General features: G+C 40.6%; 1 protein-coding gene across 1 annotated transcript in view; it reads right to left on the minus strand.

Annotated features, from left to right (window-relative positions):
- Window positions 1–1,353: 1,353 nt before the first annotated feature.
- LRIT1 (leucine rich repeat, Ig-like and transmembrane domains 1) overlaps window positions 1,354–25,192 on the minus strand; it is a 68,071-nt gene continuing 44,232 nt past the window's right edge. The window contains exons 3-4 of the mRNA XM_069240659.1: window positions 10,817–11,122; window positions 1,354–5,391 (exon numbers count right to left, since the gene is read on the minus strand). Of these exons, the coding sequence (XP_069096760.1) occupies window positions 4,328–5,391; window positions 10,817–11,122 (1,370 nt within the window). The 3' untranslated portion in view covers window positions 1,354–4,327. The remainder of the gene's footprint in view (window positions 5,392–10,816; window positions 11,123–25,192) is intronic.

Consider the following 25,192-nt stretch of genomic DNA (forward strand, 5'->3'; position numbering starts at 1 on the left):
GTGTGGCCCGATGGCACTTTAATTTAAAATAAAAAGTACTTGCCTCTACTTACCCTACTTACCTGGGATGGAGTCCCCCATCCTCTGGTGTCCCTCTGGTGTGGGTGGGGGTCTTCCTGGGGCTTGAGGAGGGCACCTGTGGACCCATTCCATGGTGTTTAACCATGGAAATGGGTCCACACGTCCCCAAACACGTGGTCTGACCCAGGCGTTAAATATTGGTGCAAAGCACACTTTGCACCATTATTTAGCCCCTCATCCCACCTGTGCGCCATTTTAGCACGGGGATAAATATGGACCTAGGAGGTTAGCACCATTTTTTAGATGGGAACACCTATCTTGCATCTCATTCATGCAAGGTAGGTTCACGCATCTAAAAAATGATGCAAAGTCCAATATTTTGACGTTAGACGTGTCTAACGTCAAAATATAAATATGGAGTTAGTTTTGCGACGAATTTGCGTAAATGGAGTATAAAGATGCCCCTAAGTATTTGGTAACCCAGCATTAGGCAACGCTTGTGGAATGCTTCTAAAAACCTTTGAGCTCTTTGATTTACAACTCCGTGGAATTCCGCAGAGGCGGAGTGCCACTGCCACCTGCCCTAGTGACACCCTGTCCTGAATGCTACCGATCTCAGAAGCGCTAGCCCCGACCCTGTTTAGCGCTTCTGAGGTTGGGTGCATTCAGGAAAGTTGCCGTTTCAGGCCTTTTGTGCACTGGCCTCCCCCATGTGCACTGAATTCAGGCCAGGGCCGTAGGCAGCGAAAGCTGCCATTTCAGGCCTCATGTGCACCATGTGCACAACATTTTTTTTAAATGACGGCTTACCTGGGTCCTCGTTCCCAGTGGTCTGGCTCCCTGCCTCCCTCTGTCCCCCTGCTCCCGGACTGCTGGCAGAGGGAGGCCTGGACTCGGAGCTGGTGCTGGCAGCAGCACAAAGTCAGGCGAGAGTGCACACTGCAGCCAGGTAAAGGGCCACACAGCGCAAGCGCAGACTATCTGCACTTGTGCTGTGTAGTCCATAACTGGGCTGCAGTGCGCATGCAGTAAGCTCCGCTTGCGGAGTTTTGGGCTGAAATCATGGCAAAAACTTTGTTCGTTCCACCAGCACAGTGGAACTCATCGCCCCCGCCTAGTTTTTTGTTTTTTTTTTACAAATGAATCACTGAAACATTCTGTGCTTTTCAGTACCTGGATGATGCATACAATATTAAAATGTTGCTTTGTTCAGTGATGCAGTAGAATTTGCAGAAATTAAAAAACCTATACATAGTGTATAACACCTGAAAGATTACATGGTCTTTGGAAGCAAGTTGTCATCAATGCAGAAACTGCTAAAGCCTAAAATTTACATTAATACGTATTTTTATTCATTGTTTACATAGGTTCACATAGATCAATGTACATTTCCATTTACAAATATGCTTATAGATCCTTATGAAACACACCCAAAGTATAAGTATAAACTTTAATAAATCTGACAATTGGCCCTATTCAGTAATGACTGGGCTTTGCTCTTTTTGGCAGAATGAGAGATCATTGTTTACATATCAAAATATCAAGATCTTAAGTATCGACCTACAAAAATATTAACTGCGGAGTATCACTACTACCACTATATTGTCAAGGTAGGTATATACCATTAAGGATAGATTTACTATTCTTAACACCAATTCCGTGTATTTTAGAGACGTATATCATCAAGGTCAGCAGTTGTGGAGTTAAGTATGGGAAATCCAAACTTACCTCAATTATATATATATGCTCTGATCGTTTGTACCACTGACGGGTAGGTGCTGCTTAGCACACCTGATGAATACTTACTCCCAGGAATTCATAATTTATCTGGTATCATAAAATGCGCATGTTTCAAGTGTTTGGGCAATAACATGTAGAGTTTGGTTCATACCGGATGTTGAATGAAATACAGTTTTCTCTTTCACTGCTAAATTCCTGCATGTTTGACCTGCCGTAGTGAAGGGTGCAGAGTTTGTGCAGCCGATGGAAAACTCTTGCCCACACATAACTAAGGCCCGAGTGTCAGTAGACATTGTGCAGCAGATATTTTTGTTGGTCAAAAGTAGAAACTCGACATTATGGTAGCTCACCCCTTCAAGAATGGTGCATGATTTGAAAAGGGCTACTCTGTACTGTCTCAAACTGTGTATGACCTCAAACATGAAAGTCACAGATAAATAGTACACGCCCAGAAAATTGCCTGTTGGCCCGCGGAGTTGTGTCTTAATGTTATATTGTGTTACGTATTTGATTGACCTCAGCAGAATGACATTTGAATACATTTTCTATCTTCCCGGACAAAATATAGCTATGCATGGTCAATGTCACCATGTGTGACCATTGTCTATCCGATTCTTTGACCGAATATTTGGCCAGGCGCTGGTAGAAAGGGCACCCAAGAGGTGTAAGGTACAAAAAAACGATTTTCACGATTTCCCTCTACATTTCTGACATCTTTCTTCGTCGTCAATTAGAACAAAAGTATTGAGTGTGAACACTTTAGTCTAAACCTTCTCTACCCAACAGAATACCAACCAAAGACTAACTTTGCTTTCGGCCATCCTTGTCTTTTTCAATCACAGTCGTGTTTTTTCCGGATCGCTTCCATGCACTATGAACAAATATACAAAATCTGATATAGCAACAGCAAAGTTGCTCGATTTGGCACCGAGCCCTATTTACAGAGTCAGCAGGAAGGAGAGAAAAATCACTGCTACTTTTAGAGACCATTAAAAAGACTGCAAGCTCTTCTTAACCATAAAGCCCACCTCAAGAGCATGCAATCATGATGTAACCCTGTTTTACCAGTTACACAGGGCGAAATTACATACAGATTGGTCTTGGCATTCCTATTGTTTAAAGTCATGGAGCAATCTTGCCACGTGTAAAACGTCTGGCTATAATAGGGCACGAGTAAACATGTAGTAACAGACTAAAATGCAAGTAGAGCAAGTTTAAATTACAAGTAGGTTGCAGGCTGTATGAAGTGCATCAGAGGGTGAGCACATTAGATTTGTGATGTGTGTGTTCCCTTGATGTACATATGTTTTCAAACTTATATAGAGCACAACTAGATGAGCTGTAACAGACTTATAATTTCGTTAAAAACAAGCTCAGGGAGATCAGTGATTATGTCAGTGTCAAAGTAGAAATGGATTGTGTGCCACCTCTACTGATTATCAATTGATGTTGATACCCAGAAAGAACGTTTCTAATTATCCTTAGAAAGAGTGGTCAACTGACCAAAGGCAACGGCATCACTGGTCCTGGCTCACAAAGCAGATGCCATTCATTTATTACTGCAGTTGTTATAATTGCTTATGATTAAGACATTTTGATCTGCAAGTGGGGTGATGAATAAAACAGGACTCGTCTAGTGTGATGGCACATCCCTCACTCTTCTTTGATGAAGACTGTTTGGTCTTTCACCAAAGAAATCCCATTTTCTGACCATTCTACCATATCAATGCACTGTTTTGTCATGTCCTATCATTCTCATCTCTCTTCCTAATTCGTTCTGGAGGATTGTTCTCTTTCTTCCACAGCTGCCAATCATGACATATTCTGTTACTTAAATCCCAAAACGAACCAATCAAAGGCATGTAGAGTTCATGTAGTGTGTAGATCCTTCATCTCATCATTGGCAACATTGGCAACTACCATCACATTTTGTGCTGTGCCCCTTTTAAGTAACCATCAGCTCCTTAATTTGTGATACATGTTTTTTACTTTAAATTTTTATTGCAATCAGATCTAAAGTTTGAAAGTTGGGTTTCAAAACAGAAGCGTTGTGTGCAATGGACTATTGCAAATGTTTCATTATCATCAGGAACATCAGCAGAGTCCTTATGATGGAGGAAATCCAGCCAGTGGATTCTAAATTGCATTTAGAGTTTCCTTCAAAAATAACTAGATTTTATTAAACCACAAAAACTCTAAATCAGGCCTCAAGTGTTCATGGTGTATTTTAAACACAGTGGCTTTCAAAGGGCATAACCAGTTCAATTGCTGGAATCGTCTGGTTGAAGAGAGACTAGAAATGGTGACTGAATGACAACAGCAACTGCTGCCCCTTGCTGATAGCACTTCTAACCAGAGAAAAATCCTTTTTCAAGTTATGGTTAACCCAGTGAGGGACCAGCTGAGTCAAATATCCTTTGCTGCAGAAAACGTTAACAATGTGGATCAAAAGAGACCAACCCTGCAATGCACTGTGATCTCAGGATCCATCCAATTGACATGACCTGCATTCTCAATAACCATGCAGATCAGCAAAGTAAACAGTCTACTAAGTAACTGGGAGTCATCAACAAAAGAACTCATTGGGCTGACCCTCAGTTTTTGGTACTGCTTCAGAATCCACACTTGACCGTGATGAAAGCAATCTGTTAGACTCATCTGGTGTGGTGTGCCTCGTCAGGTACTCCCCTTCCACACCCTTGGGACCTCCTGAGAGGCTTTCAAATGTTACATAGGACTCCTGGATATCCTTAGACTTACGACCTAGTCCTTTTTTGTAACGTCTCTTCAATGCGCCGCAACAGACCACCAGCGTCAAAGGGACAGCTATGACACAAGCTACACTAACGACCACCACATTGATGAGCTTCTGTGTTCCACCTGCACTGACTGCCTCATCTGTGGAAAAGATAACACATTGCTCCTTCCTAGGAATCAGCCCCTTCACACAGATGCAAGCAATGTACTTTGTCTTTGGCATAAGTCCATCTATGGTGATCTTCATTTTCCCTGGCTCCACGTTAATTCGGCGCATGTCTCGCTCACCAAAGACAGCATAAAGTACACTGAAAATGGTGGCATATTTTGCCATGGGGGCTTTCCATGCCAGAGAGACACTGTGATCTGTGTCTCCAATTACTTTCACAGATCTGACTATGCGCTCTGACCCCATCTGTCCAGTGGGAGGACTCAACAGAATATTCCCTTGAACTTTACTGTCCGTGGTTATTGTAAGTCCCACATTGGTCTCGGATCCTTTCCCTTCTTTCTTCATTGGTTCCCCAATCTCATTGATTCTGTACCGTTGGGGACCTCGTGCCTCCTCAGTATAGATGCGAAGAGGTTGGCTTGCCACAGTAGGGGTGACCAGATATCGAGCCACCAGTCTCTCATTGTATGCCGCTGCTTCCATGGGATTTCCATTCCCTGTCCACACCTTCCGAGCACCACTCATGACAGAGTCGGGATCATCCGTGGTGTCAGAATCTGTGACAAAGAGGGATATGAAGGCCTCTGTTGCTCCTAAAAAATTCTTTGCTTTGCAGATATACTCTCCAGAGTCCTTGTATGTAACCAACGGTAAACCGAGGATTGACCAACTCATGCCATCAGTTGAAATCTCCTGGTGTACTAAAAAGAAAGAAATATATTTGCTGTAATTAATGAATGTAAACAAAAATATGCAGAAATAGCTTATCAACAAACTAATAACAAATCCCATCTTAAGATGGTTCCAGCTTTATTTATTATTATCATAGCCTTCTAGTTTTTTTCCCTTATTTCTGAGGTGCGTATCTTCACATTAAATAATAGTATCACATTTGTAAACCTGAGCTTTGTAAACAGTTTAATCCCCTACATATTTCTAATTATATTTACACAAGAAAGAAAGCAAAGCACAACTTGAGTCCAACGGGTGTTTAATGACCCGTTACATTATACTGAATAAGTGTTCTACAACCTTTTTTCCTCTAATTTTATTGTGGTAAACTTCCTCTAGTTTCTGGTGGCCCCACATGGTGATTAGCCGAACCTCTATTGCACTTTTAAAATCACTGTAAATTGCACTGTGCAGTAAGTTGTTCATAATATGCATTTGTATGTTTAGTTGTCTGTATCAATAAGATTGGCTAATTGACATCACTGCTATATGTTTAACACCATTAATGGAGAAATTATTTCAGATACTTGATTTCCCATTTATTTTTTGTGAATTACTATTATTACAATGTGGATGCATAAAAAAATGCATATTGAGGATAAAAAGCTGGAAACCTAATTGTTGGAACCTTTGTTCCAATTAAGAAAGTCACTACACAATTAAGCAATTAATCTCAAATGTAATTGATAAGTATTTGACTGGTCATTGGTTCTTTCTTTGCCTTACATATGTTTTATATTTGTTTACTTTTGATAAATCAATTTACAAAAAATATATTTTATTAAAACAATACTTAAAAACAAACAAAAATACTAATGCCCTATTTCCCTGCTACCCAGGCCTCCAAATGTGTTGGTAAAAACACATAATCAAGAACTGATGAGATATCTAGAAGATCACTCACTTCTGGATACCTCACAGTTTGGCTTTAGAGACATTCATTGTACAGAGTATCACTGCTTTGGATGACTTCAGAATGATAGTCGATAGAGGTGGAAGGGCAGTTCTCGTTATGCTAGCTCTTTCAGCAGCATTCAGCACTGTTAAGCCCTGTGTACTCTTTGGCCATCTAGAAGAGTTAGACATTAGAGACAAAATCTGAACAATTCTCAGGTCTTTTTTATCAGACAGGGTACAAACAATTAATATCAATAATTTTACTTCCAAATCTTTTTCACTCTCTTGTAGAGTTCCTCAAGGCTCTTCCTTGAGTCCCACCCTGTATAATCTTTACATCTCTCCCCTTCCCCATTTAATTAGTTCCTTTGGATTTTCCGTCATATTTTAGCAGATGATACCCAAATTATTTCCAGAAATTAGTAGGAAGTTGCTACCAACTTTCAAAATTGTATGATGAACTCAGACCCTGGGTGACAAAAAATTGCCTTAAGCTAAATGCTGGAAAAAAAACAAAGTAATCTTGTTTGTCAATAAGACATCTTCCTGGATGCACAGTTGATGGCAAAGTGAGCTGGGAGCTCTGCCATCCGCAACCAAGGGCTGATACTTGATGGCAAATTGACATTTTCTGTACAGATCAATCAGATTGTCTCAACATGTTTCCATATCTTTTGTATGCTTTGAAAAAAAATCCCTTTATTCATATTTCAATGCAGAAACTGGTGGTACTTGCACTGTTGTCTTCTCAAATTGATTGGTGTAACGTATGCTATCTTAATATTAATCAGGAGTCACTAAACAAGCTTCAGAGAGTCCAAAATGCAGCAACATGCCTTATTCTTAATCCACCCAAATTTTGATCAGTATCACCGGAACTACCTAAATTACACTGGTTTCCAGTTAGGAAGCAAATTAATTTTAAGACACTATGCATTACTCACAAGACATTGCACAATTCTGGTCCAACCGATGTGAAAGCCTAATTCCATAGCTACCAACCTAAGCAAAGCTTTAGCTCTTCTGAGAGCAAAACTGTCATTGTTCCCAGGGTAGAGAGTCAAAGATTGGGCAGAAGAAGTACCTCTCTGGTAGCTGCAAAATACTGGAAAGCCTGGCCTCCGGGCATTAAATCTATTTCTTCACATATCAAAATTAGGAAGGCTCTGAAGACCAGGTTGTTCACTTCTTAAAGCTCTTTACTCTGTGTGTTGTTTTCATTTACCCTCTGGTTAGTGGAGTGGTTTAGCACTATGACGACTTTTGGGTATTAGGGTGCTTTACAAATAAGATAATTCATCATCCAGTCAATTAGTCGCTGAACCTAAATATAAAGGGAACATACTTACAGTCTAGAAAAATCTGGACTCCTTCCAATTTAGCTTTTATTACTTTTATAGGTGTGACAAGGTCTCTAAATGGTGCAAAAATAAAAACGATAATGGTCTTGAATTAAAGGACAAATATACTGCAGCCCTCTAAGAAAGCCTTACTTGCAGAGTAGAATACTTATTGTGCCTATAGGTGTTGAGAGTACGATGCATGGGGAAGAGTCATGAGACATGCTCTTGGTCTAGTATCAATAACCTATGTTATGATAAGTGATTGGGATCAGCAGTGTTGGTGAATGATGGAATTAATCAGGTTTAGCAATGTTAAGTTAGCTGCTTGTAAAGTGATGGGGGGGGACCTTCGCATAATTTGCTTTTTCATAATTATGTGAAATTACACAAAAATTATGGAAAATTATCTGGATTCAAAACTGACATTTAGCGCAATATTTTAGCACAAATTGAGTCCTTACATCCATTTTGATGCAAGGGCGCATTTGCTCTAAAACGAACAGCACAAGAAACACAAGTGCTGCACACAACACAGTTGAACCTGTGCTCTGCACTAAAATGTTGCTTATTTACATCACATGACATTATGGAGTAATTTTGGAAATTTCGCATAGCAAAAGTAAAATTTACTTCATGAAATTATGCAAGATTACGCCAGCATAATGGAACATCCACGGGGGCCTAATGTAAAGCTAGTACAACACCAGATAAGCCATTGTGAGTTGGGCTTGATTTCACAGAAATTAACCACTTCTTAGCTTGGATACTCTGGGAAACTGCGGCAAATGGCTTTTAGTCAAACCATGACCTGTTGATCACAAGATTCAGGGTCTGGTGGAACTATGTTGGATACACATGTGTGCCATCAGGGGCAATGTGTACGTACTTACAATCATGATTGATATGACATTTAAAATGGTGGCATCTACAGTTTCATGACAAAGCTTTGTAATTTCAATATGCAACCAGAAAGAACATTGAGGCTTAAAGAGCAAAGGGCCAGATGTAAGAAGCATTTTTCAAGTCGCAAACGGGACGATTTACAGAATCGGCCTGTTTGTGACTTGAAAAATGCTTTTTGGGATGTACAAAGCCCAAACTGTGATTCGGTTACTTTTTATTGAATCACAGTTTGGGTTTTGCGATTCGGTATTAGGAAGGGGCGTGTCAAGGGCATCCCTTCCTAATACTGAATCCAAATGGTATGTATGATTGTTTTGTAACCGCAAATGTGGTCGCAAAACAATCACAGTTAGCACCAGTTTCAAATTGGTGCTAACCCATTCGCAAACAGGAAGGGGACCCAATGGCACTCCTTCCCATTTGTGAATGGCAGCAAAGATATTTTTTTAAGCAGGCAGTGGTCCCACGGAGCACTGCCTGCTTTGAAAAAATTATAAGAAAACTTTTCATTTTTGATTTTGAAATGCATCTCAAGGTGGTCTGCTGTCTTCAACAGGCCACCATCCCTGTGAGGGCGGCCATTCCCAATGGGGTCGCAAATTGTGACCTACCTCATGAATATTCATGAGGTAGGTCATTTGCGACCCCATTAGAAATTGCAAACAGTGTAAAGTACACTGTTGTACATCTGGTCTTGTGAGTCGCTAAGACTCGCAGTTTGCGAGTTGCAAAACAGGATCTTTGTGCATGTGGCCGCAAATGCGATGCAAAATAAAGTGAAGAAAGTTAGATCCTTTACAAATAAGCATTATACAGTCATTCAAATTAAGAAGTTGCCGTAGCTGTCAACCACACTACACAGCGTACCACCCACAAAAATGAAAGTGGTAAATTCAGTTTCTAACAAGCAACCAACAGAACTAGTTAGGAATGCCGAGGTGAAAGAAGAAGTGTATTGCACCAATTTCAATTACATATTCCAGGGCTCGGAAGACGTTTATGTTACACAAGCCTTCCGAAAACAACTTTTCTTTTTCCCCAAAAACTTTTTATTTGCATAATTCACTTGACGAATTCATGCTGGTATTAAGTTTTTATATGAATTCATTATCCTTTGTAGTTTTTTAACATTCACAAGAATGGACCTAAAGTCTTCAAAATGTCCTCTAATTTTCCAAACTCCTTGTCCTTCTTCAAGAAATGCCAATTCTTACATAAATGTTGACTTTCTTGTCAGTTAGGAAAAAGGCTAAGCTATATTTTTATTATTAGATTTTAATGAATGTATTACCTTAAAGGTGGGAACAGATTCTTTCCTATGGCAAGACAAAGCATGACACTAAGAGGCAGATTTATAAAAACTTTGCTCTAATGCAAAGTCACAAACATTGATGAAAACCAGAGCATTCTTGATACACTTTTTTGCTCTACTTTGTATTATTTTGTGTCAAGGAAGCATTCCATTGTGATATATGGACATTCATATACTACCACTTATGGTTTTTGAAACAAAGTGAAATCTACTAAAACTTGTAGGCAGGGATTAGTGCCACCTCCTGGCAAGCGCAAAGAAGGGAATACACATTGTTCTGGAAACGTTTCAAACTTTGAACATATGCTACACTAAACAGCACTCATACGAAGTTGGAAAAGTTTTAAAGTATAATATTTTTTACAAAACCAATGCTAGACATCACAAACACGCATTTGCACTGTGGTACAATGGTGTGTCCGTGGCTGCACTAGGCAGCTGGAAAGTGTGCGACTAATTGGAAAGAGAGGCACAGAACCATATCTTAGTAGATATGGCACTAGCCTGCGCACACTAGCCTACCCTGTCACACATCTCAGTATTGCTATTTTGGTTGCTGCACTGCATGATATATTAGTAAATCCACCTCCAAATGCCTTTTGAGATTAAATGGTAAATGGTCTGCACAGTCAATGTAAATTGGAGATCACTTATTTACCTCTCAAAGAGCATATTGTGCTTGAATAGGTTGTATGTTATAACACAGTATAAAAATATAGTCTAACAGAAAAACTGTGTCCTTAATATTTTTATTTTTTTTATAAAAGATTTTCTGTAATTAATTCCAATGAGTGATATTTTTTTTAATGTTATTTAGGACATGATGTTTATGTTGGGCTATATTCTAACTACAATAGCTTGGTACCACCCCATTAAATGTAATAAGCAATATTTTTTGATGCTGTTGCTATTTCACTGAAATCTGCTTTTTGGGCTCACCTGTCCCATTGAGTTGGTATCCATCTGCCCTGCGCCAGCTGAGCTCTGGAATGGGAACACCAGTGGTTCCACATCGCAGCAGTACAGTGCTCCCTAGCATGGTCTTCAGCTTGTCAACCGTTGTGTGTACCACAGGACTCTGACACCTTCTCAACTCCACTTGACTGAAGAGGACTCCAGAGAGACTTCGTGGGGTGAAGCATTTTAGCTGCGACTCTATAAGAGCTACCAAAGGAGACTGAACGGTTAAGAAATGCACCACTTCATATAAACTGCAGTCGCAGGCCCAAGGATTATCCTGCAAGCCTGTAAAGGAAATAACAACACCAGTTAGCCTTGGTAAAACATTTGAAAATAATTGCAAGCCAAAAGTAAACGGTAGCAAAAATGTAATCGCTTAAGTAACTCATCCACCCACCAACAATGTATCTTAATGAGATTGTTTTCCCCTGTCCAAGGGGTGAATATATTCTCTACAAAACAAACACAAAACATGTATAATTTATATCCATACCATTAAGTAATTGAGACAATGGACAATATAATGAAGTTAAGGCTAAACAACATCTTGAATCTTGTGGAGTTTAAAAAAAGGTTTCCCAACAGAGAGAGCAAAATGCAGAGGCCAGTTAGCCTGTCAGCCTGTGGTTTGATATCTTCAGGCAATCTTCAGAAGTCCAATCATGGGTGGTTGGAGTATGCATAGAATTCTATAAATTCTGAGTATACTACGGAGGATCTTGGTTTGTTTGAAAACTGAAATAAATTACTGGAACTCATAGAAGTAGGCCTGGAATGCAAAGACTTTCTTATTATTTCGACAATTGCACTCAATATAAAATAAACATTGATAGTGAGGCGAATACATAAAAGAGGGACAAAAGGAAAAGAAAAGAAACATGGAACAGAAAGAAGACTAAGCAAAGAAAAATCTAAAAATATAGAAAGGAGAGAACTGGGATAGCTGACAGAAGGCAGAAGTGCATGTATTTAAATCAATGAGTTCTATTCAGTGGAGCGAAATCAAACTTGTTACTTTTTTCGCTTAGGCTCTAAAGATTTTTAGGTGAAATGTGAATAATCTGTTGAACATAAAAAAGAGTAAAACATCTTTCAGTTTTATATTGTAATGAATCTGGCATGCCTTTCAGAGACCTGTATCTCATTACACAATATGAAGTTATTGGTGCATTAATAAAGCACATTTCCAAGGAAATTATAAGGGTTTGACTCTAATTCGTTATGAAAAAACATATACATCAGTGTGGTATGAGATACAACAGGATGTGGGGACACAATCCACAAAACTCGTAAATGAAGGACATGTATGTTGTTCAATTAATGCTCTAAGTAAAGATGAATCTAGAATTCAGTGATCTTGGCATGACCCTTCTCAGGGAAGTGAGAAATGAAGAATAGTCCAGACACCTCTAAATCATGCATAACCGTTATAGAATACAGCTTTCCTTATTGGAACACAGCAAGAAGTGGAAAAAGGGACATTAACTAAAAAATTAAAGGAGATGCAGTAAAATATTTGATTATGATTCACCTAATGCAAAGCAAGTCTTTTCTTGATTGAAACTGTGATAACCAATCAAGAAGAGATAATAAAGGACATCATTAAGCAAATTTATACTCCGAATCAGAGAAGAATTTCCAATCCTGTGATAAAATCAATTAGCGATCATAGCTAATCAACAGGTATCTTCTGTTTTTATACTAGGGGACAATTATGGGAATGAGAATGGAATTCAATCTGATTTAATAAACAAATTCACGAAATACATTTTACTAACAGTGCTGTTCTGAATCAAATGAGCAGGGAAATATGGATGGAAATCCTGGAGTGAGGTTTGACTCTATTATAGAGGTCTAATTTATCATGAGAGATGAGTAATACTTAAAAGATCTCAGCCCATATGAAATTCCTGTCAAAGTGTCCTAGTTCCTATGAAGCCGTATCTAACCACTGTTCACACAGTTTAGTTACATATTCCACAGAAATGTGGCAATTTCTCAGATGTAATGAGAAATTGCCTAAACCTAAAAGTCCTCAGCCCACAAGGGGTTCCTGTCAAATTATTCTAGTGCTTCTGAATGTATCTCTTACCACTGTTCAGCCAATTTATTCATTGCATATCCAGCACAAAACCAACAAAAAACTGGATGATGGAAAACATTTCAATTTCTTGCATAAAATGAGCGAATGAAATGAGATCTAAGTGAAGTAGATCAATTTCAATGTTGAGTACTGACAGCAAAATCTTTTCTAAAATTCTTAAAAGTATTTGAGGGCATAGTGCAAGCTTCCAAAAATATTGTTTTATCTTGAACCAGGGCATTGCTGCAGATACAAAACTTGCTATCTCCTAAACAATTATCATTGAAAATGTGGGTTAGGACCCAGTTAAAATATATTGAGCCACAGAAACGTTAGATTAAATATTCAGTCCTTTTGGAATTCATGGAAATGGCAGGATTGCCATAAACGTTTATCTGTAATACATTAGTAAGAGTAAAAAGTGTGTGCTCTTCTAGAGAGTGTGAAGCAAGTCGTGCTTATATTTATTAAGCATAGCATTCTTTTTATATTGTTCCTGTTATTTAATGGTACAATGTAAAATAATAGTACAATACATTTATGTAATTGATTTTAAAATTATGCAATTTCTGCCAACAAAGAACAAAGTAGCTGATGAATGTATTCTTCCTATTGGCCTACAATTGCTTCTCCTGGATGTTCGTCGGAAAAGCCAATGGATGTCAAGGGCTAGGAAAGGTTAAAAAAAATAGCCACTTGGTCAATAGAGTCATGGCCTCAAAGGACCATCAAAGCACTGGTTAATCTGTAAAAAAGATAAGTGCCAAAGGCCCTTGTCAGGAGGCCAGTGTAGCTTGCACCCTCACTGCCCCTGCTATTGCTGCCAATGACAGTAAAACACACCTACTAACCATCACACTCCTACACGTGTGACTATTCAAGGCCCCCAAAAGCTATAAGAATGCTTTAGGTGGGGGATAATTGTCATTTTCTTAATGTATATTCAATTAACATACAACTGTTGTTGTGCTCATCTCTAAAGAAGACAAACAGCATCAGCATGTGCAGAGTGTCATACGTGCCAGTGTTAGTAATTAAGTAACAGTGCCAAGCACCAGAAACCACTGGCTCAAATTAAGCACATCAAAGGAAGTAAATGATAAGAAATCTACAACTCGCTCTTGCCTCCTCAGCTCATTAGAAGAAAAAACAAAATGGGAGTATGGTGATGGATAAGGGGAACTCAGCCCATGCATCATTTATACTGTAAATACTGCTACCCCACAAGAGATAGTCAAGGAACCAAGGGGCCCTCAGGATAAAAAAGAATATGCAATGGAGATTAGACGCTGCGTGAAAGCATTAAGGGCAGTTGAAACACAGCCAGCTGAGAAGTAATCCAACTATTTCATTAACACAAACAGCACAAGAGTATATATCTGATGCTTCCCAGGTAGGGGATGAATGGAACAAGAAGAATCAAGCAAGGAATATTGAGAAAACAAATGAAATAAAATAGAATAATCAGAATCATGCAGTGGATCACCATAGTACAGAAAGTGTGTATCATTGAGCTATAAAACATCATGTATAATTTTGAGACATGAAAGTTTGACGATTCAAGATTCCCTGGTATTACAAATAACACATAAGCCCTCATTATAAGATTGGCGACAAATGCCGCCTACCGCCACGGTGACGGCCGCCAAGATACCCTTGCCGTGGCTACATACCGTCCTTGCCATTATGACCATAGCCGGAATTCTGGCAGAAGGCTGGCGGAATTCTGGCGATGGTAATGGCGGCGGAAAGCCGTAAGGTGGTGCTTCTGCCAGCAGCAGCGTCATGTCAACAAAACACTGCCTACCGTATCATGTTCCATAATATGGCCTGGTGGTGTTTTGCTGGCGGATGCTGCTTCTGGCGGTAGTGCTGCATTCCATCTCCTGCCGGGCGACCCCCTGCAAGCAGGTAAGTCGGGTTCTCCGAAAGGAGAGGGGGTGGGGGGTGTTGTGTGTGTGTGTGGGGGTGTGTGTGACTGTGTTCGAATGCGTGCATGCGTGTGTAGTGCGTGTGTGCATGACTGTGTGTGTGTGTGTACGTGCATGTTATGTCGTGTGCTTGCGTGTGTGCCTGGATGTATGGTTGTGAGTTTTCCAGTGAGTGTGTTTGTATGTATGCATGCGTGGGTGAATGGGTGTATGCGTGTGTGTATGTGTGTGTTTTGCTGTGTGGGTATGTGTCTTTATGTTGGGGGGACATGAGGGGAAGGACTCTGGAGAGGGAGAGGGGGGCAAGGGAAACCCTACCGCCATGGTTTGCGTGGAGGTACAGAAATCACGGAAACCATGGTGGTGGGTGGGGTCAAAATGCCATGGGCGGTCTAGTGACGGCCGCCGGGCTGGGGACTGAAGTCTCCAGCCCGGCAGTCGTTACCACCATGGCGGTCGGTGTATTGACTTGCCGTTTGGCTTTGGCCAAACCGCCAATGTCATAATAGTGGAGGTAGGTACCGCCAGCCTGTTGGCCGTAATACCTCCAATATAGCACTGACCGCGGGGGTCATAATGTCCCCCATAATCTCCTCTGTCACCAATACTAAGAGCAGAGATGAGTCATGCTCACAGTTTAGGGTGAACAGTGAGATTACAAAATACACATTTTATAACAAGTATAATGATGTAGGGCCTGATTCACAAAAAACGTAGTAAATCTAGCACAGGTGATGATTTACTACTTTTTGGGATTCACAAACATTCCCAGAAATACAAATGGAAATCTGTGCCAGATCCAGGTTTCCAGTTGTACTTCGGTGAGTGCAATGTGACTTTTCCCAGAGCATCTATTCTCCACATGGAGTTCTACATAGCAACAAACGCTGCACAGGAGGAAAGAGGGTTCCTGTGCACATCTATTGTTATTCTGTAGGGAAAACATTTTCCATATGGAGAAAAACGTTCCTTTAGATCCCCACTAAATCTGGATTAGAATTACACCCTTGCCATCAGGGAATGGGAGTTATTCCAGCACTAGACCGGAGTAATTTCCCGAACACTCACAGCATAGGAATAAGTCAGAGAGGCATTTCAGAATTCCCATAAATGTGTGTTTCTATACATTCCCAAACCTCCAAGGAAAACTACGATTTGCAATACCCAATTCAAAGCCTCTGAGATGGATTTACTAGTGAGTGTACATAAATTCGTATACTTGAAAGCAATGATGCCTGCTAGAATTCCCTTTGTGAATACATGGAAGGAGGAAAAGGCATATGGCCAGCGGAGCAAAGCGGTTTGAAACTGAAAATCATGAAATTCGCAAAAATCACAGGTTTGAGACTGCAAAATACCTTTTAGGTATGTGTGAAAACTAGTTTGTGAGTCAGAAAATACTTCTTGATTCACAAAATTAGTTTAGTGGTCCATGGGGAACTGCAAATTTGAAGGGACTTCAAAAAGGCTCCCCCTCCTAATTTAGATATTATACATATCTTATGATATTTAAAGAGGGAGACAGTTGTCCTCGGTAAACGTGTGAGAAAATGTATACATTTTGGTTTACACCTTACATGATATATTTGTTTGTTTATTTTGCGCTTAACGATTTTGAAAAATGTTAAATAAGATAACTATGAGAGGTGAAGTTTCAGGCATTCCAGAAAGAGTATCTATCCCATAAAACAGTGCATCAGGGCCACACACTGGTTACTCTAGTGCTTGCTGCAACTAGCTAGCTGCTTCTGGAAAGGATAGCTACATAACATAAACAAGGATCGGCCTTGTTTCTCTGAGCAGGCTGGAACAACACTGAATTAGGAGCAGGGAAGTATGCTGTGGGCCTCTTACTAAGCTCTTGTTTTCGGCAATAATTTGGTACTACTTTAGCCATTAACTATGGCTAGGAAAACAAGCATTTGCAATAGAAAGGGTCTCGCGCTTGCTTGAGTTAGCGTTGTAAATTCCTAACTGAACTTTTCTTGTCACATAAGTTGAAAATGGTAAGTAAACCAGTTGACATAAGCGAGCTGACTCAAAGTGCTACAGGCCCGCGAAGGAGAGACACAAAAGGAAAAATAAGTTTGTTCACAGTCAATCATATCGACAATCATGCAATTATCCACGTAAAAATAGTCGGTGTCCAAGGCGGTAACAAAACCGCCCCAAGGAGGGACAATCATAAAGTACTTACCAATAATAACAAAGGATTTTTGAAAAGCACACCCATGAGCGAGTGATAGTGATGGGCGTGCACTGGGCGTGGCTAAACCCACAGAGAGATTACAACAGGTCAAGGTGTTTGTGCCCTTGACAATAACAAAATAATGAAGTAATAGTTTTATAAAATAGGCTGCATTTCCCCACATTATTTGTCTTTTCTTGCTGCACAATTTTCTAAACCCTGCTGCATAATTTGGTCATGTCTTCTCACATAATTCCAGTGGCCCTGTTTACGATGAGCAGGAGTGAGCTAGAAACTCCTTCTCAGAATGGATTTCTTCATGGGAGAACAAAAGGTGAGATGGAAATCTCTTTGCATAGTGGATTTCCTTCAGTTGGAACAAAAGGTGAGCTGGAAACACCTGCGCAAAGTAGATTTGCTCATGGTGGAACAAAAAGTGAGCTGCAACCCGCTCCTCAGCGTGGATTTCCTCATGGTAGAACAATAAGTGAGCTGGAAACCCTTCCAGAGTGTAAATATACACACTGTAGAACAAAAGGGGACTTTGAACACCCCTCGCCAAACTCCCCCACCTGTGAATTTCCTAACAGTTAAACAAAATGTGAGCTCAAAACTCTATGATGCGATGCAAGAGCATTTGGTTTGTTTAGTAAAATAAGCTTATTTTAGGAGCCATTTGTTTAGTAAAATAAGCCTATTTTCTTTTATGGGAGGACAACACTGGAATAAAGCCAAAACAAAGGTCAGCGTCATGGGAGGAGGTGGGATGAATGGAATGCTGCAATAAAATGCAGGCAGCTACCAGCCTAAAACACCCACAGTGAAAGGGGAGCACCAAAGACATGTCAAAAATAGTCAGTCAAAGCAACAGATAAAGAAACCAAAGTAGAAAAATACAGTAGCAAGTCAATACTCTGAAACAGAAAAAAGAGGGAGAAAAAAGGCAGACCTGACCACTGGCTAGCAACACAGCAACTGACAAATGAAGTTGCTTTAACCCACAGTATAAGTGTACTTAAGTATATACCAGTATACTGTTTACAGTTTAGGCTCAACCTAAAAGGGAGTCAACATATATTTAATCTTGCCATGCCTTGTCATCTACTATGAAAATATGTAGCCAATATTTGTAGTTTTCACATCCATAACGTTTATATCTATATTTACACTTATTCATATATTCTACACTAGACCGTTGCTTCAATATATAAAAAAAAGCCTTTTACAAATATAGAATTAGAGTGGGAATGTCTTGTGTATGTGCATCCTTCCTGGAAAGATGTTCCAGGAGCCCATATCAAAATATGATATATTTCTGGCTACTCCTGCAAGGATGTGATCATTAACTAAAAAACATTACATCCAGATATATAGTGAGAGATGAGTGGGTCACATTAGGACTCTCTTTCCCTCTCATGTTGGGTGGTTGGTTCAACCTGTGCTTGCCTAAAGGCCAAGAAGAATCTACAATATGGACCTCTTAAAACATATCATGAAGTGAACGGTTGTCCCCCTAGACCTGGGTAAAATCTCACCTTTTACCAAGTAGATCTTTTTTTTAATTCCAGATAGCAAAACAATTCCGACTTTATGTCTAAAAGTGCTGGAATCCTGGTGGGTGGATGTAACAAGGTCAAAGGGATGCCATAAACCAAAACATCAGATAATGGGATCAAGCTGCAGGGTCAGTCCCACCAACATCTTGAGATTGCCAGATGGTGGCTCTATTTTGAGTAGAAACAGAGCAGGAAAGATTGGGCAGTCCGGACAGAATCATCTCTTGCCCTGAAAGGCTGAAGATAGAAAATCACTACAGATCGTCTGTAGAAAACTATTAGCAGATAGCCATTTAACTTTACTGGAAAAATCAAGACCACTACTTGATTGATCGCTGTAATCTTTGGAAAATGTAACTCGATACCACACAATCAAAATCCTTCTGAGTCCATTGTAAGAGCTCATTTATCATTGCAATTACCATGCTAAATGAAGTGTAATAGGGGTCTTAGGTTATTCCTTGATGAACAACTTGAAACAAACTCAACTTCCAAAGGATGTACCAGAGTGGGTATCATCTTGTGAAGTCACCCACCCAATAATTTATTTTTTCAGCTGTCTTTTAGCCACAAAAATAGTAAAAACATTAAACAACAATAAATAAATTCCATTATGATTACAAGAACCCTAACTAAAATACTGAATTCATAAATGCTCTGTTACATGGTATTTACTGTAAAAGTGCGGCCAATTAATGTAAACATTTCCTAATTTTATGTGCACTCTGAATAAAATTCATAGCAGCCCTGCACATAACAACAGAGGCAAATTTCTGGAATATAAGAATTGCTGATCTACATTGTCTCTGGTTTAAGAGACGCAATATTAGTAATTAAACCTTTATTGGCATCAAATAAAATGTATAGAAATAAAGTGAAATATGCTTTGTTTCTACTGCGAATCACAAGGGCAACATGGGATCTCTTTACGCCCAAACAACATGTAGACAATAGTAAAAATGCGCCATATTGAATATATACCAAGTCAAATAAAATCTATCATCGGATTAGTAACAAAGGAAAGGTAGGGCACCATCATAGCTGGGAACGAAATTATAACACGGGCTCTTACTGAGGGCTTATTTAATTCAGGCAGAGTTCTTGCATTATCATAACACTTCGAGAACAACTACTTAATAATAGCTTTGTTAGTAGAACCGCTATTATAATTCGGACTAATGTAAATTTCAGGGACATTCAATGAAACACGTGTTTTTATATCTAGAAGCCTCGGGATGTCTGAAAGCAGACAATCTTGTAAAATAAATCTTGTCCAACTTCCCTCAGGCTTAATCCAAACTGAAACCCACAATAGCAATGGATATAACTTGATCATATCCTTCATGAAGATTGTTCCAGTTCTTCATGGTAGGCGTAAGAGGCGCAAAACTGTAGGATTGTCAGAAGTTTGTGCCAAAATGTATTTACCACGTTTGATAAACTGCTAGGCTTGGGTACCCCTACGGACCTGCTCCTTATGTTGCCACTGAGAGGCACTTGCTCGTGTAAATTATGAACATTTTCCTAATTGGTCTCCGTGCTAATTTGGCAGCCAATCTAACAACCAATTGTGTTGCCATTGGAGATATTGTTCCCTAACTCTGTGTGAGAGAACAGGGCTGATTGTAGAGGCCCCCTAAATTTCTCCCCCCATTTTCAAATTTTTGCTGGTGTTTTCCTGACTCTGATCGTGCCCTGGGCACTGCTAACCAGTCCCAGGGCCTGTGCTCTGTGTAAAATCAGTATGCAAATTAGGCTAATTATAATTGGCTAAGTCAACCTACCTATAAGTCCCTAGTATATGGTAGGGCATGTAGGTTTAGTGACCCCAGCATAGGTAGTTCACCCATAGGTGCAATGCTGAGGTGCTCAGTGTCATTTTAGAGGCAGGCCTGCCTTGCTGGCTGCTTTTAAATTATATGCAAATTTGACTTTGGAATTAAAAGTAGTTCCAAAATCTCAAACTACCTTAATTTTGCATATAAGTCACCCCTAAGGTGTGCCCTATGTGCCCATAAGGCTGGGTGCCATGTAACTATAAGCAGGGCCTTATAAAATAGTTTTATAAGTCCTGGTGAGGTAAAAACAGCCAAATTTGTTTTTCCCTCATTGTAGTGAATGGATTGCGTAGGCCAGAATGGGGAGACTTTATTTTAATTTTTAAAGTCCCCTTAAGTAACGGATACCAGAAGTTTGTTATCAAATAATTGTTATAATAAATCCCACAACTTCCAGTTGTGGGATTTAATATAACTTGTTCAGGTAAAGAGTATTAAACTTTAACTGAAAAGTTGCCAACTTCAGCCCTGCAGTGTTTTTGCTGCTGTGCTCTGATTGGCCAATCTCTGGCAGCCTGGCCAGGCTGCCTTGATGAGGTGTGAAGTGGCCTGGCTCCACACAAAGAGATGTGCATATGGGAGGAGATCTCCCCTCAGCAGATGGTGAAGCAGGAAGGGGGAGGGCTGCAAAACTGGTCTTCAAAGGCAGAGAAGGACCTTTGGAGCAACCCAACAACACCCCCACATCCTGCAAACCCAGACAACTTGGTGCCCCCTTGATTAGATTAGGAGAGGGTGGGAGAGGGGTGTGTTTAGGATTTTTAGCTTCACCAGTGTGTGGGCTCAGCCAGATGTAACCTCCAAAAATCACTTTCCGCCATGATGGATTTTTGAGGAATGTTGCTCCCTGGGATTGATTTTTGCCATACTTCCCAGGAAGTGGTCATCACAGGGGGAAGGACCCTGCCCCTGATTGGAGAACCAGGACCCCCCTGTTTTTCACCCAGGAGCAGGGATAAAACTGGCAGACCTGCAACCACACCTCAGTTCGCTACCAGATCCCTACTGGGAAGAACTACAGAAGAAGAAGAACTGCCCTGCTGGACCCCTGGCCTGCACCTGGACCCTGCACTCTGAAGGACTGCACCAGCTGCACACTTGGGCTTCACCACAAGAAGGACTTTGCCTGGCTTCAACTGGTTCAAGGAGGAACTCCCTGTTTGCTACAGGTGAAAAATTGCTAACCAGAGTCCCCTGCACCAACTCCTCAAGAACCCAACCAGCTCACCACTGTCCAGTGGCCAAAAAGGAGTTTGCACCAGGTGCATTCTGGGAGTTGTAGTCCACACCCGCAAGGATCATCTCAGAGCCTCTGGAACCTTGGGGTGAGCTGTGGACCCCAAAAGAACCTTAAAGGAACATCTGGAAGAAGATCCAGAAGTTTGGAGAAGTTTGGAGAACTTTTGAAAAAAAGTCCATAGAGGGACCGACCCGCCGTGGCAGCTCTAGCCAGCATGCCTCAACCGCGACCTGGCCTGACTTGCAGGTTCGTCCCGGTGAAGAAAATCTCAAAAAAGAGACTTAAACCGAACGTAGGTAGTTGACCAGGACCTCCCATCCAGCGTATCCGAGTAGGGCTCCAAGGACATTGGATCAAGATCCAGGTTTGCCCCGGTCGAAGGATTTTCACCTCGAAAAAATGACTAAGTCCGAAGGTAAAAATCTCTACCGAGGGCTCCCGTGACGTGTATCCGGAGAAGAGATCCAGGAGGTCGGACTGGACTGGCAGGTTCGTCCCGCTGAAGATAATCTTCAGAAAAACGACTACGTCCGAAGGTAAACTTTTGACGGAGGTCTCCTGCAGGCTGTAGCCGAGCCAGGCTCCATTGCGGGCGGCCTTAAACATTGACTTTGCCCAGGTCGAGTTGCGACCAGATGACCAGATTGGCGCTTTTTGTTTCTAGGCGCTAGAAAACAATAATTCTTTAAAAATTAATATCTCCGGTTCCCCTTATCCGATTTTATTTGTTTTTGTGTCATTTTAAAGATAAAACTATGATCTATTGTTATAAATTCGTTTTGGATTTTTAAACTGTTTCCTGTGTTTTATTTAATTACTGTTTTGTGATATTTGAATGCTTTACACTCTGTCTCCTAAGTTAAGCCTTGTCGCTCGTTGCCAAGCTACCAAGGGTTGAGCTGGGTTTAATTTACTGGGACCTAACTGGACCTAAGTGGAGGTTAGTGGCCTATTGCTAAGTGTAGGTACTTACCTGCCCTTAACAATAACCCATTTTCCAACACTCTGGATAAATGCCCCAAATTAAAAGCTCTATCCATCGGTATGCCTAAATAAGTAAAAGCCAGCACGCAAGCTCTCATTGTTCTGGCTATGCTATGACAACGAATTTTAGTAGGTTTTGGCCCACAAAGCATAGCATACGATTTTGATAAATTAGTCTCTAGATCAAGTTCCTCAAAAAACAATTAAACAGTCCAATAAAATCTGTGGGCCATTAGCAGTTCTAGACAACAGGACTGCATTATCAGCATAAAACAGCACTGGTATAGGACACCCTACCAGCTAAGGCAAACCCCTTCCACTGAGTAATAAAAAGCTCTCCAAACCGTTTATATATATTATAAATAAAAACAGAGCCAATACACAACCTTGGCTGATGCCTCTAAGATGTTAATCCAATCTGTATGTTTCCTATTGGACCCAAAATATACCTTAGCTGATACTTCCGAGTGCAGATACCTCAATAAGCAGACAGATGTTCCTCTGCACCCATTCCCAGAATCATGAACCAGAACTAAGAGCAACTGACTGACACTTTACAAAGCACAGCTCCACACCTTAAATCTTCAGTGCAAAGGTTCCTTCTAAGACGGATGTATTTTGTCATTAACATATAAAAATTTTAAAATTATTCCAAAGTCCCCCAGAGGCTATACTGAACTTTCCACTCAAGTTTAACAACTGAGCCCAGTAACGATATGGGCCGATAACAACTAGGATCAGTCTTGGCCAATACACAATTGGGTAATTTATAAAATCCTTCAAGGGCCAAATTTAATATCTTCAGAGGGTAACTTAAAAATAGCCCTAAGCAGCAGATTATTTACTTACAGACACACTTGTGGATTTGAGCAATCAGTGAAATGCAGTTTCAATTCCACCAGGTCCATTTCATTTTTAATTGCTCCCATTAGATTCGTCAAAAACCTGGTGATTGATGTTGTTTCTGCTACGCCCTCACTCTGGTCCATCGTATGACTGTATTTTTGTTTACCAGTCTAATGGCACCTTTATCCCAAGAAGTAGTCGTTTTAAAATCCTGAGCCTAGAGGGGCGGCCAAGCACAGCCTCCTACGGGTTCTGACTGGCTCAGACATGCCTGTCCTTGCTTGGTCTTTGCTTGGGCACAGTCTGGGTGTGCCCCACACTGCAGGAGAAGAATACCTTGCTTTAAAGAGCTGGTGCCCCTCCTCCTCCTGAAAGGGGCTTGTGGGTGATGGAGTCCAGCCAAAGAGCAGAAACCTCTCTGAAACATCAGTAGTGTGAAGTCTCATTATCAGGGCATTGGAAACCATTGTATTTGGGTTAATGACAACAAGTTAGCCTGTAACGGAAGCAAAGACAAGGGGCATTTCCAGGATTAGGGAAACAACAACAAAAGGTAACCCTATTAACGCCTGAGTCTAAGTAACCCTGTCAATTTAACATCTTTAAAACTTTGCATAGTAGTGACAACAGTCAGGTAATGTCTGAATGATATACATCTACTTGTAGGACATTTCACCCAGTTCTTTTCCAGATGTCTAATTTTTATTTGCAATTTGAAAATTAATAAATGGGAAATTTCACACATTTCACACAATGTTAAATTCGGGAATCATTCAAATATTGTACAAATCCCTAAAACATATTAGTTCATAAAAAACAATTGCTAAAATGTACACAGCATAGGCTCAGCTAAGCAAACGACAATTGCACATAACAGTTAAAACTTGCTTTGTCAAAGATAATTCAAATCTTCACAAGGGTGGTTCCTCCGCTAAGGCGGAGGAGCGTCGCCGCACTGTTTTTTTTCAAAAAGGAAAAATAAAATGATGGTACAATATGTTATTATCATTTTATTTTTCCTTGTAGGGCGGGGTGGGGCTGTCTGGAGGGAGTGGGCTGGAGCAGGGCTATGTGCACACAAAGTGTGCATGTCTGTTTGGCTGGCTGTGTCTTGAGCCGGCCAAAAATACATACGCACTTTGCATGTTCTCTACCTGGCTGTATAGCACAGCTGGGTAGAGAACATGGCAAGGCTCCCATTCCCAGTTTGAGCGGTGAAGCAGGCCGCTTAGACCAATCACAATGCTTATTGGCTGGGAGCCTGTGTAGTCGGAAAGAGGAAGATGACGGAGGGGAGACAAACGCGTCTCCCCTCGAAGGTGAATGTTTTTTTTTTTTTTTTTACTCTCCCAGTCCCTTCATGCATTGTCCTGCCCGCCATCCCTGTTCAGTGGCAGCCGCCACTGAATCTTAAAATTCAATCTCAAATGTACCTCTTGAATAGAAGGAATCAATAACCCTGCTCAAAATGTATCATCATCTCAACACATCCCACACCATGTGGGAAACAATACATAATTTATTTGAACATTTTAAGGTTCTTTTTACCTTTATGACCTATGCCCAAAGGAGAGACCCTAAATATCCCACAGAGGAGGATTGGCTACAGAAAAAGGTAAGCACCTATCAGGAGGGGTCTCTGACGTCACCTGCTGGCACTGGCCACTCAGAGCTGTCCATTGTGCTCTC

Source organism: Pleurodeles waltl, chromosome 6 (assembly GCF_031143425.1).
Source record: "Pleurodeles waltl isolate 20211129_DDA chromosome 6, aPleWal1.hap1.20221129, whole genome shotgun sequence".
NCBI lineage: Eukaryota > Metazoa > Chordata > Amphibia > Caudata > Salamandridae > Pleurodeles > Pleurodeles waltl.